The 15,213-nt window shown below is 37.3% G+C and overlaps 1 protein-coding gene across 2 annotated transcripts in view; it reads left to right on the plus strand.

The window, feature by feature from the left end:
- Positions 1 to 4,398: 4,398 nt before the first annotated feature.
- The window catches only part of XIRP2 (xin actin binding repeat containing 2), a gene marked incomplete at both ends in the record, with an annotated part of 296,595 nt that continues 285,780 nt past the window's right edge, over positions 4,399 to 15,213 (plus strand). For both annotated transcript variants that reach the window (XM_079710147.1, XM_079710146.1), the window contains one exon: positions 4,399 to 4,815. In XM_079710147.1, coding sequence (XP_079566273.1) covers positions 4,399 to 4,815 — 417 coding nt within the window. The remainder of the gene's footprint in view (positions 4,816 to 15,213) is intronic.

A 15,213-nucleotide genomic window follows, 5' to 3' on the forward strand; every position in this document is an offset into this window, starting at 1 on the left:
GTTATTTTCTATTAGCATTTGAAAAATATTGTGCCACTTCCTCCTAGACTCCATGGTTTCTGATGAGATAGCCACTGTCATTCAAATTGTTTTTCCTCTATAGGTAAGGTGTCATATTTTTCTCACTGATTTCAACATTTCTTATTTTCTCAAAATTTTGTTTTTCTGAAATTTGGTTTTGATGTGTCATAAGGATTAGCTCAGCTTTTTTTTATTATAGTTTCATATCTTTTGCTAAATTCAGGAAAGTTTCATCCATGATTTCTTCGAATGTTCTTCAGCACCACCATCTTTGTCCTCTTCTTTTGGGACCCCAATGACATGAATGCTAGATCTTTTTTTTACGGTCTCACTCGTCTCTGATGTTCTGTTTTTTTTCACTGTATTTTCTTTGAGTTGTTTACATTGGGCAATTTCTAATCATTCTATATTCAAGTTCATTGATCCTTTTCTTTTGTCCTTTCCATTCTGCTGAGACTATCCAGTGAGGTTTTCTTTTCCTTTTTTTTTTTTGGTTATTTATATCTCAATTCTAAAATTTCAATTTGGTTCTTTTTTTCTTTTTAATCTTCTATTTGCTAAGCCTTTTCCATTTAAACATTTTTTAAAGCAGGTTGTAATTGTTCATTTATCAATTTTATGATGACTATTTTAAAAGTCAGGTAATTCCAGATATCTGAGTCATCTCAATGTTGGTGTCAGTTGATTGTTTTTCTCCTTCACGTTAGGTTTTCCTGGCTCTTGGTATGACCAGTGATTTTCAATTGTATCTGGACACTTGGACATTTACGTTATGAACTCTGGATCTTACCTAAATCTGTTTCACAAGATGAAGGGAGGAGTTGCCTCATTATTGTCAAGTGGGGTTGAAGTTCAGTTTTCCCAGTTAGCATCCTTTGACTCCCTGGAGAGGGGTGATCCACTACTGTTAGGTGGAGGTGGGATTTCACTGATATTACCCTGGCTGTCTGGGAAGGGGAGAGCTCCCCCTTTATTGCTCTCCATGTAGCCCCCACTGATACCGCTGCTAAAAGAGAGGCCTCACCAACAGTGAATATTGGTGAAAGTTCTAGCCGCCAACTGTCCTCTGATGCAGGCGGGGAAGGGGAGAAATGTCTCATTACCACTAGGTGGTGCAGAAATACATGATCCTTACATGGCCTCCACTGATATCTTAGAGAAAGGTCTTATTACCATCAAGTGGGTATGAAAATCCTGGCTCCCCACCCAGTTTTCTCTGATACCATGGTTGTGGTGGTAAGGAGAGGGGAGTCAGTGAGGGGCAAAGTCACTGGTGTTTGTGATAAATATATATTTGATCTTTGTCCCTAGTTCCTGGCACACAGCTCCTAAAACTCTTGGAATCTCTGGAGTGATGAGTGTGTTTTGTATGCTGATGAGATGACTGGTGGCTGGGGGCCCTTGATAGCTTTACAATGAGGGTTGCTAGCCAGAAACACCAAAACATGATTAGGAGGTGGAAACATTTAACCACCCTCCCTGACCTCCAAAGAGGAGAGAGGGGCTGGAGATTGAGTTAATCACCAGTGGCTAATGATTTAATCAGTCATGCCTATGTAATGAAACCTTTGTGAAAACTCTTTAAATGATGGTTTTGGAGAGCTTCTGGGTTGGTGAATACATCAAAGTGCTGGGAGGGTGGCACACCCCTTCCTCATACTTGCCCTATGCATCTTTTGCATTTGGCTGTTCATGAGTTGTATCCTTTAAAATAAACAGGTACATTTAAGTAATGTACCTTCCTGAGTTCTGTGAGCCATTCTAGAAAATTACCAAACCTGAGAAGGGGGATCATGGGAACCCCCGATTTGTAGCCAGTTGGTCAGAGGTACAGGTGTCAACCTGGGACTTGTAACTGGCTTCTGAAGTGGGGGCAGTCTTGTGGAACTGAGACCTTAACCTTTGGAATTTGTGCTAATGCCAGATAGTTAGTGTCAAAATTAAATTGAACTTTAGGACACCCAGTTGGAGTCCAGAGAGTTGGAGAATTGGTTGATGTGGGAAAAAAACCACACATATTTTGGATATATTTCATTATTTGCCTGACATATAGCAATTATTAACAGCTTTGCTAACTTTCCCCTTTCCTACTTCTTAGCTAGAGAGAGCAGGCTATTCTTAGGGAATTTTGTTTGTTCCCATTGGAGTCTTTGGGTTAGTGGCTCTTTGAGCAACATGTTCTGGATATATAAGACTAAAAGAAAACCCAGGGAATTCACCACCATCTTGTTCCTCAAGTGCAAAAGTTCCTAGGCTGTCTGCCTTCTCTCTACCTTTCAAAGTCCTCGTTTCTTTTTACATATTAGTTCCAGTGTTTTCAGCTATATTTAGAAAGAGGAATTGAGAAAAATATGTCTATTCCATCTTTATCTAGAGCCAGAAGTTCCAAATCAGTTTTGAATGTTTGGATCGCCTTTTCTATATGAGAAAAATGGTTTTCCTCCTCCATTTGCCAATTTTTTTCCTCCCAACTTTCCATTCCTAACTATGCAAGGTTGGCTCAGAAGCAATTCTCTCATTAAATAACCTCATGAGGTCACTATTACCAGCTGTGACAATGTTCCCACTATTGCTATTAAGATCTTTTCTGAAGTCCATTTGCACATGAGACACAGGCATTTCCAGCATATGTTGATTAGATTCTCAACATATGCTGATCATTTTCCCAAACAGATATTCAGGTCTTATTGGGTGCTACTGTTTTATTGAGACTTTCTATAATAATAGACTAATCCAAATTTATTAATTAGCAATTTATTAAAGCCAAATTTTCCGGTCTGTTCAATCTGTGGATTTGTGGCTTAAAATACCCTCTTTCTTCCTGAAAGCTTTCCTATATAGGAGGCTCCTGTTTAGCATAAATATTTGAGTGATTAAAATGATTTAGCCAGAGATGGGGCTGGGAGTGGAATTAACAGCTATTGGGGGTCTAATTCACACTAGACATTTTATGCATTATCTAATGTATTCCTCAAAATAAAGCCATAATGTATATAAATCCACTTTACAAATGAAGCTTTTGCAAGGTCACACAGCTAGTAAAACCCAACCTGGGACTGAACTCCTGCTCTAAGTATAGAGCTAGCCAGCAATCCATGAAGCATTAGTGGATAGAAAACATTTTTTTTAAAGTGAAGGATATTAGAGTAGAAAATATCACCAGACATTTCACATAGTAAGGGAAAGTATTATTTAATGAAAACAAAAGTTTGTTTCATATATATATGTATATAAATTTATTAATGTATGTGCGCTGAGTCCCAATGCATAAAATGTTTTTTATAATGTGGTTGGCAGTCAAAGAAGTCTGGAGCCATTGTATTAGGTGACCTTTTGAGATACTTTCACTTAACCTAAGTGAGGTTGTTTACCATACCCACTGTGCTAATACTTTTCCAAGAAAATGCATCATCCCTCAAGAGCAGAATTTATTTTTTGAAGCCCCAAATTTGCAGTGTAGAATCTCTGGGTTACAACAGAAACTAGCTATTTCTATGATAAAAATTCATGCTAGTGTATAGCTCTTGATACCTATGATTTTGGTATGTGTGTGTATATGTGTTTGTTTCTGGTAGAAGTGCAATCTACCATTTGATTTTTTTTTCTACTCACCACAAAACTCTATAACAAAGTTAAATTTTAATCACTTTCATAATGAGATATGAATTAAAGTAAAAAAGAGACATTACACTCCAGTGGTTAAAAGGGAAGATACTGGAGTCACACAGATGTATTTCAAATCCAGGCTCTGTCACACAGAATCCTGGGCAAATTACTTCTCAACATCCTTACCTGGAAAATAGTGTTCATAGTAGAAACTAACTCCTTGTGAGAATGTTGGGATTAAAATGAGATATACATATAAATTATTATCAAAGTGTTTTTCTTATAGCAAAAATGTAGTAACTTTTAGCTATTCGTCCATTACTTTTAAAGTAATACATTTGCAGAAACCAAGAAAATCCTGAATGGTTACAGGCAGGAAACAAACCCCTTTCATTCCTGTTGGACTTGTTAAATTGTTCTTTTCTCACAACATACTAAATGATGAGTGAATATTGCTCAAATTTTACTTTGTAAGTAATTATTGACTGATTTTACATAGAAAAGGGAAGAAAATCATGTTTTCCTAGTTTTGTCTCTTTAGAGTCAAATGTCCTCGGCTGTATGAATCAGTCCCCTCCATAATCTAATTCTAGGTTAACTGACATAGCTTTGTAGGGTCAAGAGCCAGAAATTATACAGCAAAGCTGGATTTCTACACTGAAATACAAATCCCAAGAGCTGGCACTCCTAAACACAGTGTTTGGAAAATTACTCACATGCATATCTTTGATGAAAGGACTTTTGATATTGCAGGACAACCTGGCATCATCGATGTTCCCTATGCAGAAGGGCTCCCTGAACCTCCTGCGGCAGAAATGGGAATCCAGCGATTACCAGAAAAATGAATGTAGTTCCAGGGGCAGTCGCTGCAGGCTCTTCCAGCCTCAAGAAAACAAATTGCTTGAACCTGAAGGAGAGGTAGCTTCAATGCCTGGACCTCCAGATCCCCCAAGTCTGCCCCGCAGTGTCGGAGAAGAGATGTTGAGCTCAGAGCCTGAAGAGAAGTTTCCTGAGGACAAGAGTGACAACTCCAGGGACTATGGCCAGCCAGAAGTGCTGAAGGAGGATTCCTTGAGTGGTCGGCGCAGGATCGAACGCTTCTCTATTGCCCTTGATGAGCTGAGGAGTGTGTTTGAAGCTCCTAGGAGTGGAAACAGACAAGCCGGACCAGCTGAGTATGGCCAGAAGGTAAGGAGCCGTTGCTTGAGAGTCCAAATTTACAGTAGACAAGCAAGGCAGCTTGCCTAGTCTGCCATTTATTTCTAAGCATGTAATTTTTCCCCCCTCACTACTATTCTAGACAGATGTCCTGAAGCAACAATGTAATACAGTGTGAAATGTGGTATCCTCTGTTATTGACTTCCTTTATGGTCTATTCCAATGGGGACCCGACCTCCTTTCACTCCCATGAAAACAGCTCTGATAGGCCCTTTTATACTGATGTTTCTTTATGTACGTGCCTTGTTTCCACAGCTAAGTTGTAAGTTCCTTAGAGGCAAGAACAATTTCTTACCTGTCTTTGTACCTCAAACATCTAACAAATGGTGCTGCATTTAGCTAGAACTCCACGAGGATTTATCAGTAATGATGGTGAAATGGAACAAGTGAAGGCTCTGGAACCAACAGTGACCTAGATTTTAATCCTGAAACCTACTATTTACTTCTCTAGCTGCATGACACTTAACCTCGTAAATATAAATGTCTTAATCTGCTACTTCCCAGGGATCTTGTGAGAATTATCGATAATATGTGTATACCCACTGGGCATACAGTCTGGAGTATTTTGTGGTAGATGATGATTATGCCTCGGTGATTATGGTATATTATAATGTCACATATAAAATATGTCTATTAGCTAAATGGGACATTTAATCAAATGCAGGAAATAGGATTAGCAACATTATTAACGAAGACCACATTTATACTTCTGTTGTCAATTAAGAGCAACTACTGTTTAAACTAAATTGCTCGAATTTATTACACTCATTAGGGCCCCTACATAAGAGAGTATATAGTTGAATTTCATAAAGAATTAATAAATGATCTCAGGTTTTCCATTGGGAAGCAAACTCCATGCTCTGTTCTTTTTTTTTTTTTTTAACCTAGTGACAGCTAAGAGGGAGGCACAGTCCTATTCTTGTTAATGGATAATTAGCCTTCACTGAAGTCTTCACAGAAATAGAAAAATTTTCAAAATAAATTATTTTGCTAATACTTGCTCCCATGTTTTGTACTGGGACATATACAGTAGTTATGATGAGACCATTCTTGTATATCAAGAAACTCAACTTGGTTTAATGAGAATAAGGAATATGAAGTTATATTTATGAGGTTATGTTGAAACTAGATGATTTTTCAAAAAATACAACTGCTTACCAATCTCCAGTTTGAGGACTTTGTTTCCCTCCTTTTTACTCTACAGGTGCAATCCTCTTTGTTTATGGCTTTATGATATTTTTTAGTTGGATGTCTAGGGATTGGGGTACACTTAACGTAGATATTTACAGTGTCATTTATTTTCACCTTAATGAATTAAGAAAAGTAAAACCACAGAAAAGAGTTTCCATTCACTCTCTGTTGACTTTAGTGTAACAGTTTTGGACATTTACTCAAGATAATTGACAAAAGAAATGGCCAAAGGTAGAAGTTGTCATCCTTATAAATTATGTAATATAACCCATCCTCATCCGGAGCAGTACAAAATAGTAAAAAAAAAAAAAAAAAGAAACATTAATAAGGGTTTTTGGTTGAAATGTGAGATTCCTACTATTGGTATGCTATGTGATTTTTGAATCTGGTGCCTATAAAAATAATTATGGAAAGAAGTCAGATATGTGAAAACACTGTTTGGTTTACAAAAATGAAATTTGGTTAACATTTTTTTAAAATTTATTTTTGGCTGTGTTGGGTCTTCGTTTCTGTGCGAGGGCTTTCTCTAGTTGCGGCGAGTGGGGGCCACTCTTCATCGCGGTGGGCGGGCCTCTCTTGTTGCGGAGCACAAGCTCCAGACACGCAGGCTCAGTAGTTGTGGCTCACGGGCCTAGTTGCTCCGCGGCATGTGGTATCTTCCCAGACCAAGGCTCAAACCCGTGTCCCCTGCATTGACAGGCAGATTCTCAACCACTGAGCCACCAGGGAAACCGGTTAACATATTTAATATGCTGTGTTCTGGGTATTCTAAGGTACTATGCCATAATATGGTATTTCCCTAAATGTATGAAACATGGATTGTACATTTAGAAATTTCTCATCTGCAGAGAGACACACATGAATTTTAGAATAACTTTATATAAATGAATGTTAATGTTTGCAGAACTCTCTATATAAATTCCATATGACTTCTAGAAGAAGAAGGAAAAAAAGAAAAGAAAAATGAGAATGCAATGAGGAATTAACTTACTTTCCTCCAGTGAATCATTTTGTGATGTTACTAAGCATGCGAAAAGAGTCCTAGCTCCCCTTAATTTAAAATTATATATTTCATGCAAAAGCTTAGTAATTATATACAACTTAACCCTTAACCCTTTGTTTCTATAGATATCTTTCTTCTTTCTCATATCAGTACTTTCTGTTATTATTATAAATTAATAACATTTATTTGCATAAATTATCCAAAAATATTCTAGCTACTTTATAACACTGATGCTTATATTTATGGAAACTCTCTGTTGAGATACTGGTGATGTGGGGAAAGATATTCAATATTTATGATATTTAAAGCAAGGACAGAAAATAATTACAGATAAGAAAAGTTCTTGCAATTAGCAGATCATCTCATCAATAATAAACAAGAACTGCATTTTAATGTTGCTGTAGAAGAAAACTTCAGCAAAAGGCACTTGTTAAGAAAAAGTTCATAAAATTATTGAGGTTCAGTCTAAGTTTACAGAATTTTTAAAGGCATGGAATCTTTTATATATATGTATACATATTTACAGATATGCACACAAAGATATTTGTTTAAAGCATTTTCAGTGAACATAGGAGAAACATGTCTTTATTAAAAAGTGTCCATTAACAGTTTAGAAAAGTATTTTGTTAATTGGAAAAAGGAACTATAAGAGCCAATATTGTTTTCTATAAGTAGGTAAGCTCATAAAAGAGAGATGATCTCAACCTCTAAAAGTATTCACTGTATTCCAGAGCTTTTGTTAAAACAATTTATCCTAATGTAATTGCAATAGAAAATTAATGAGAAAATCTTAAAATAATTTGCCAGCTGACATTTTATAATTTCCAAAGTGAGACACAGCCTATTGTTATCATTTCTAAAACACCTTATAAAAGCAACTTTGAATGAACTTTTAAACTGAAGATTTTTATGCTCATGAAGCAGACTGTAATTCAAAGACATAAATTCACACAGATATTACCCCAAATAAATGGTATGGAACATGATTTTAAAAGAGTTTTTAAGAATTTACAAGAATCTAAGATTATAAATTTCGGAGAGAATGTCATATCCACTTGCAACACTAAGAAATATTAAACTGTTATTATATAAGGCAATGTATCCATTAGCATTTGCTGTGTAACAAGCCACCCCAAAATTAGCAGCTGTAAACAATAAGCATTTGTGATTGCTTACAAGTCTGATGAGCTGGGAAGTTTATCTGGTGTTTTCTGGTCTCCCTCATACATCTATGGTCAGTGGCCAAGTCAGCAGGGGTCTGGCTAGTCTAGGATGGCTACAGAGCTGGGACGACTCAGCTCTGCCCCATGTGGTCCTTCCTCCTCCAGCAGGTTGCCCAGATTTATGCCCAGGTCATAGAAGTTTCAAGACAAATAGTGGAACTTCCTGAGGCCTCTGGAGGTCTTTGCTCAGAACTTACACATCATTTCTCCATATTCTATTTGCCAAAATAGTCACAAAACAAGCCAGATTTTAATGTGCTGAAATATACTTCACCTCTTGATAGGAGGAGTTGTAAACTTACATTTGCAAAGGTAAACAGATACAAGGAGAGGAACAATTGGAGCTACTTCGTAAACAATCTACCATAGGCAAGTTTACTTAAATACATTGAAGAATCAGAGTGGTTTAATATATCATGAATTAATGCAAATATTAGGAGGAGGACCTTACACAAAAGGATCCATGTTGACAATTATTTGTGGATAAAATTCATGTCTTATTCTTCTCTTAGATTCAGTTAATTGACTACACTGATGATAATTATTGTGGAAGGCAGAATAGTGGCTTCCCAAAGATGTCCACATCCTGATCCCCAGAACCTGTGAATATGTTACTCATATGGCAAAAGGAACTTTGAAATGTGATTAAGTTAAGGATCTTGAGATGCAAAGATTCTCCTGAAGTATACCAGGTGAAAACCGGGTCTTTATAAGAGGGAGGCAGGAATGTCAGAGTGAGAGATAATCAGAGGAGATATGAGGACAGAAGCAGAGATGGGAGTAGTATAGGTCCATGACCCAAGCAATGTGGGCAGCCTCTAGAAACTGGAAAAAGCAAGGAAACCAGTTCCCCCCTAGAGAACCCCAAAGGAATGCTGCCCTAAAGACATTTTGACTTTAGCCCAGTGAAACTAACTTCAGACTTTGATATCCAGTACTATAAGATCATAAGTTTGTGTTGTTTTAAGAAACACAAATTTGTGTAGTGGTAATTTGTTACAGCAGCTATAGGAAACTAATACAGTTATATTGTAGGCTCTTCAAACATTGTTAAAAATGGTTGGGTAGTATATGATTTTGATTTGATTCCTTTGTTCTTCCCTGATGAACATATTCCTATGTTTCAAAATCAGATCTTGGCTTTCTTCTACATGTAGTCGATGATATGAATGCTTGTAACTTTAAGTAACCAGGCAACATTAATAAATATTAGTTTTGGATGATCTGTATTTGATATGCAACACATAGTCACCTAAAAGGATGAATTTATCAAGAAAGTTTGGCAAAATTACTACTACTACTACTACACTACTATAATAAAAGAAGAAGAAAAGAAAGAATACTTCAAGGGAACAAATAAACACAAAGCACTTGTGAGACACACTTGCTTTAGTTCATGTTTCTTCTATGGATGATAGAATTTATGTGGAATATACACACAATTTTTAAACAAAATCAACTCTTAACTCTGGGTAGTAAGTTCTGAATAGCAGCAGTGTTTAGACTAATTTGGAGCAGAACAGGTTGTACAAGTTCTTCCTTCTTTTTCTAAGTTCCTAGTTGCTGTCCATAATGCTGGGACAGTGAGACCACTGAGCAAGCCCCCCTAAAGGATCACTTCAGCCTTCACTGTGATCCCAGTGTAAATAAGGGGTTTCTTGCTTCAATTAATAATTAATTTTTGCCTTTATTCCATTCATGTTTTTAGACTCCAAATAGTAAATGATCTGATTTTCACAGTAGATTACTTAGTGACTTACTTGTATTTTTAATGCACAGTTATGATCTTTCTCAAAAACCTCACTCACTTGTGCAATCAGGTTGAATTTACCTAATGTTCCAGCAGAGACTGTTGCTCGAATTCACTTAGGCCCTAAGTTGACATAGAGCATTCAAACATGAGCTGAACTTGATCAGACCCAGGAAGCACAATCACCCTATTCTAGCTAGTTGTGCTGCCTCAGAATGCATTAATTTGATCTATTGTATGATTGGAGGCTTAAAGGAGAACATGAAGACACAGGCTAAGGGACTATGGACCTACATGTGCATCAGTGATTGAATAGGATATAAACAATTAAATATGGCATAGTTTCCAGAATGTTATTTTCATTCTCTCCAATAATCAAAGCCTCTGGTTTTTCATTTAATGACCAATTTTTCATCTGCTACTTTTTAGTTCTGCATAAAATCAAGCCTTTAAAAGCACAGGTGAGTCATGGCTTGCAGTTTGCTTTCACTACAAAATCACTTCATTAGATGCTTGAACTTACATTTGCTCCTTACACTTGGGCATGTGGGGACTCAGGGATTAATTTTTCTCTAATCTCAGAGAGCAGGAAGCACTACTCTTTGCAGGCAGTTACCTCTGTCACAGCCTCTGATTCTCCATCTCCCACCCTCCTGTCTCTTCAGTGTTTCTGAAATAATTTCTGTCAAGTGTGATGTATTTTGTAAAAACATCTAACAAGATGGAGGTTAGTACAATCTTGAAAATTATTGCTGAAATATCTGTCCACCAAACTCTCAAAAATATAGAGAAAAATGTATTTTTTCCTATGGGAAGAGTTTTAAAGATCTTTGAAGAAAGAAAATATTTTTTCCTTTGCCTGAAAAATGAGCAAGTAGATTTTGTAGAGCTGAATAAATAGTTTAATGAGAAAGATCACTCCTTTTTTTTTCTGTTAGAGGATATATTTTACAGAATTGTAATTTTCATTTCAGCATAGCATATAAAAGCATATTTGGTGACAAAGGATCAGCTGGAAACCTTGGCTCGGCTACTTCCTCATTGTGTGAACTTGAATGAGTTATTTCACCTCATTAATCCTTAATTTCACACCTATAAAATAAGGAAATTAATACAGCACAGGATTTTTGTGAAGATAAAGTTATGTAACACCTGAAAGAGAAGAGGTATTTAAGAGGTAGCACCAAATGAAATTTGAGAAATAACACCAAAGTAGCACCAAATTAATATTTCTTCTATTTTCTCTTCTCCAGTATCATTTGTGTAACTCAGTAAATGTCCTCGGAGAAAATATTTAATCTCAATGGACTTTTGTTTTCTCACCTAAAGGCAGAAGCTTACACTCCATGGTTTCTAAAATTGGAAAAGTGCTTTGGGTGAAGCAGCTTTTATTTCAGTCTGACAATACCTTAGTCTTTTGCAAAGGCCCCACTAGAAGGGCTCTCACTGAGTGGAGCAAATGTTAATGAAACTTTCCAACATGGGTTACAATCCCATTTTGAGATGAAAAGACAATTTGTTAAATTACAGTTTTCAAAGCTTTATTAAGACCCTAGGCAGGGATATGTTTGCCACCTTCATTGTTCTTTCTGATTTAAGAGAAGTCACTGGTACTTAGTCAAAAATCCAAATCCGAAAGAGATGAGACTTACATGGTATAAAAGTGTTTATTGTATTCACACACACACACAGAACAAATTAAACTTAGACTTCAGACACCACAAGGATGGGCCATATTTTGTTTCATTTTGTGCTGCTTTTTCTTCACAATATAATTTGTTTTTTCAAATATTTTTAGTGTTCTTTGGTTGTTCTTTTCCTCCATTTACATGTTTATTATTTTACTGCCTCCTGTGCAGTGTTTTATGTTAGTTGAAGAAAAGATAGCTCTGTGATCTGATGGTAACATTCCCAACTGAACATATCTGTGTGCCCTTAAAGACTTTCCGAGGAAACTGCCATCTCGTCTCATTTGTGTCTTGCAGTGATAAATGCAGTCACAATATGACTGTAGAGAATGTACTGCCAGTAACCACAGAAAGATGTTAAGCAATATTGACTCACCTTCAACTGGGAGAACTGCTGTCAGGTCATGGATTGGCATTCTTTGATATTTTACTTGAAAAACTAGTGAGGGTTTGCACCCTTGTGTTATAAGAAAATTGATACCAGCTCTGCTGCCTCTGCTGCAAACCCACTTTCTTTTACCCACCCTCTCTCCCCCAGATGCTTAGCCGACATTTCTTCTTACTGACTGAATTAATTCTGTGAGTCCCACACATGACTCTTTTTCCCCTTTCCTGTTCTCCCATGGCTGATTTTCATAAGCTACCACGTTTTTTTTTTTTTTTTTTTTTTTTTTTTACCTTACCATCAGGATAAGCTAAAAGGAGAAATATAGAAAACATTACCTTGGGAAGGATGCTTAAATAGGGAGAATTTTGGTTTTTGTTCAGGGCCTTTGTCTCCACCAAGGGCCATGGAAATGACATTCTAATCACTGAACCGGCAGTCCAAATGCCATCTCATCCTCACCTTCTCCCTCTCCCTAGCCCACATCTGGTCACCTCCAGAGACTATGTCAAAGCAGTTTTGCCAGAACTGAGTTAATGAGATGAACACTTGATCTGGCATCTCCAAGCATGAAGCTGAGTGCTAGACAGCGCCTGACAGACAACTGGTCCAACAGGCATTTGAGCACCTCTTTCCAGACCAAATGGAGAGTCTGGTTCAAGGCTTTTATCAAGTAAACCCCAATCCTCATCATCACTAAGCCCAACCTCACAATCAGTGTCACATCGCAATGGCACCTTGCCCAAGGGTTCCTGACCAGGTACTGAGCAACTGGCTCTGGCCCAAAGGCTGTGCAGAGGGGAGACTGCCCTAAGCCAAAATAGGGCAGTGAACTGCATACATGTGGGCCAGAAATCTGTAGCCTTCTAGGAGAAGGAAGACCCCAGGGCAGCACCTGGGGCTTCAAGCACGGAACCCTGGGGCCACAATCTGATGTCTACTAAGGTCCAAGTCTACAGCCAGCCGAATGCACCATTCCATTGCATATCCTTGGGGCCAATTGCTCCTGCAGGCACCTGCAAGGTGTTTAGAATTTGTCACAGGAGACCAGTGATGCTTGTTCCTGGAAACTTTGCCCCGAAGAACAGCCTCAGGGCTTTGCCTCTCTTTCTAATAACACAGGGATCCCTTCCAGAACACTCTGACAGCTAAACTTCCATGTAGTGTGGACAGGCTCAGGAAACACACACAGACACACACACACAGACACACACACACACACACACACACAAACCCCAAGTGATCAAAATTAATATCACCAGTAATAAGATATATTGATATCATGTACCCCCTGAATGTACTATAAAGGGCAAAATACCACTCCTATGGTATTCTTGCCAAAACTATGTAATCTCAATTTAATCATGAGAAACATCATTTAAACCTGTGTATACGGGGATGATATAAAGCAGCTGGCCATTACTCTTCAAAAGTGGTAAGGCCATGCTAGACAAATACTGAGAAACCGCCACAGATTGGAGGAGACTAAAGAGATGTGATAACTAAATTGAGGACGGGATCTTTGAATCATGGGCCAGAAAAGAGGGCCTTAGTGGGAAAGTTGGTGAAATTCTAATAAGGTCTACATATTGCTTGGCTTCACAGTCATACTGTGACTAAATAAAATGTTAGGATTAGGGAAAGCTAATGGTGTATGGGAATCTCTGTATTCTTGCAACTTTTCCATAAGTATAATGTTATTTCAAAATAAAAAGTTAAATAAGTATTATGATCATTCTTGAGGTGTTAGCACTGTGGAGTGGAGGATTATGGCCTCTTTTGTCCTGATTTTTCCAAACCTCACAGATTTATTATTTTTATATCCCTTTGTAGACCATGATTCCTAGCTCACTACTCCTGTACTTCTAAAACTTTGGAAGTTTTAGCCATTTAATCTCCGCCTATAATCTCAGGTTCTCTGCAATTAATTGTTTTTCTAGCTAGGAGAATTTAAGAAGCCTAATCAGTAGTTCAGAAGCTGAGTATTATGGACAGCTCTGTAGTTAGATCAGCTTTAAATTTATACCCCAATTCCACTCACTGAGTTTCACTACATTTTCAGAAGTAGAGTGCTTGCCTTGTTTTTATTGTAGTTGTAGTAGGTGTTGCTGTTATTTAAACTGTTGGTTCTGTCTTGATTATAGTCCTTCTAAGTCATTGCATCAAATTCAAGAAACTCAAATTATCTCTAGTCTCAGACTCAAACTCCAGGAACTATAACTACTATTGCCGTTCTGAAGCTGATTTGACAGCAAACTTCAATCTGTAGAATACCTTGCCAGCCCCTCCAAAATGCTCACCCTCTCTTTGGTGTATAAAATAAATTATTTTTTGATAGATTTCCCAATGCTCCTAAAATTATCTTCCTTCTCTTTGGAGCTAGCCCCTCTGATGCCAACTTTCTTAATTTCAGAGGCTCCCCTATCTGGTCTTTCTTACTGAGTACCAAGCCCCAGGGTTGATATACTAAAGGCTTCTTTAATGTAGTTGCCTGGCTTATTCCTCAAATGAAGTTCTTTAACTGAACTTAGAAGTCTGGAATCTTTTGAAAGGGTTGAAATTCAAGATATTTAGCATGAAGTGTACTGGAGGCACTGATAATTCAGAATGGATGTGGTTATTACAACAGGTACAGTCACCCTGGTACCCTCTTCCTGGATATCAACCAGCCTTTAGACACCAAACTGTACCTTTATTTTAGCACCTGTTTTGCACTCACTATACTGTGTGTGGAAATCAAATGGCTAATACATTTTCCTACTTGGAAAGCTATTTCTTTGTTTAATGTGTAGTGGTAAGTGAATGCAATGAGTTTCAAACACCTGAAACAAATTCAAGCTCCATTAATGTTTCTCATCTACACCTACTACCAAATATGATGGTTTATGGTACTTAATAGTGTACTAACTTGTTTTATGTCAGTGTAAAGTCATTTATTAGATGCCCTCAGACAGATTGCTCTAAAGCATGGTAATACATCATAATGTATGCAGTTCTTCCCCCACTGCCACTCGTGGAGCCATGTCCGGAGCAAACATTTAAATTAATTAGAATGTTCTGATTTTAACCTTGATTAGATGTCAGAATCTTTTATTAATGATAAAGATGATATAAAATACATCCATTTC

The sequence above is a fragment of the Hyperoodon ampullatus genome (genome assembly GCF_949752795.1).
Source record: "Hyperoodon ampullatus genome assembly, chromosome: 8".
NCBI lineage: Eukaryota > Metazoa > Chordata > Mammalia > Artiodactyla > Ziphiidae > Hyperoodon > Hyperoodon ampullatus.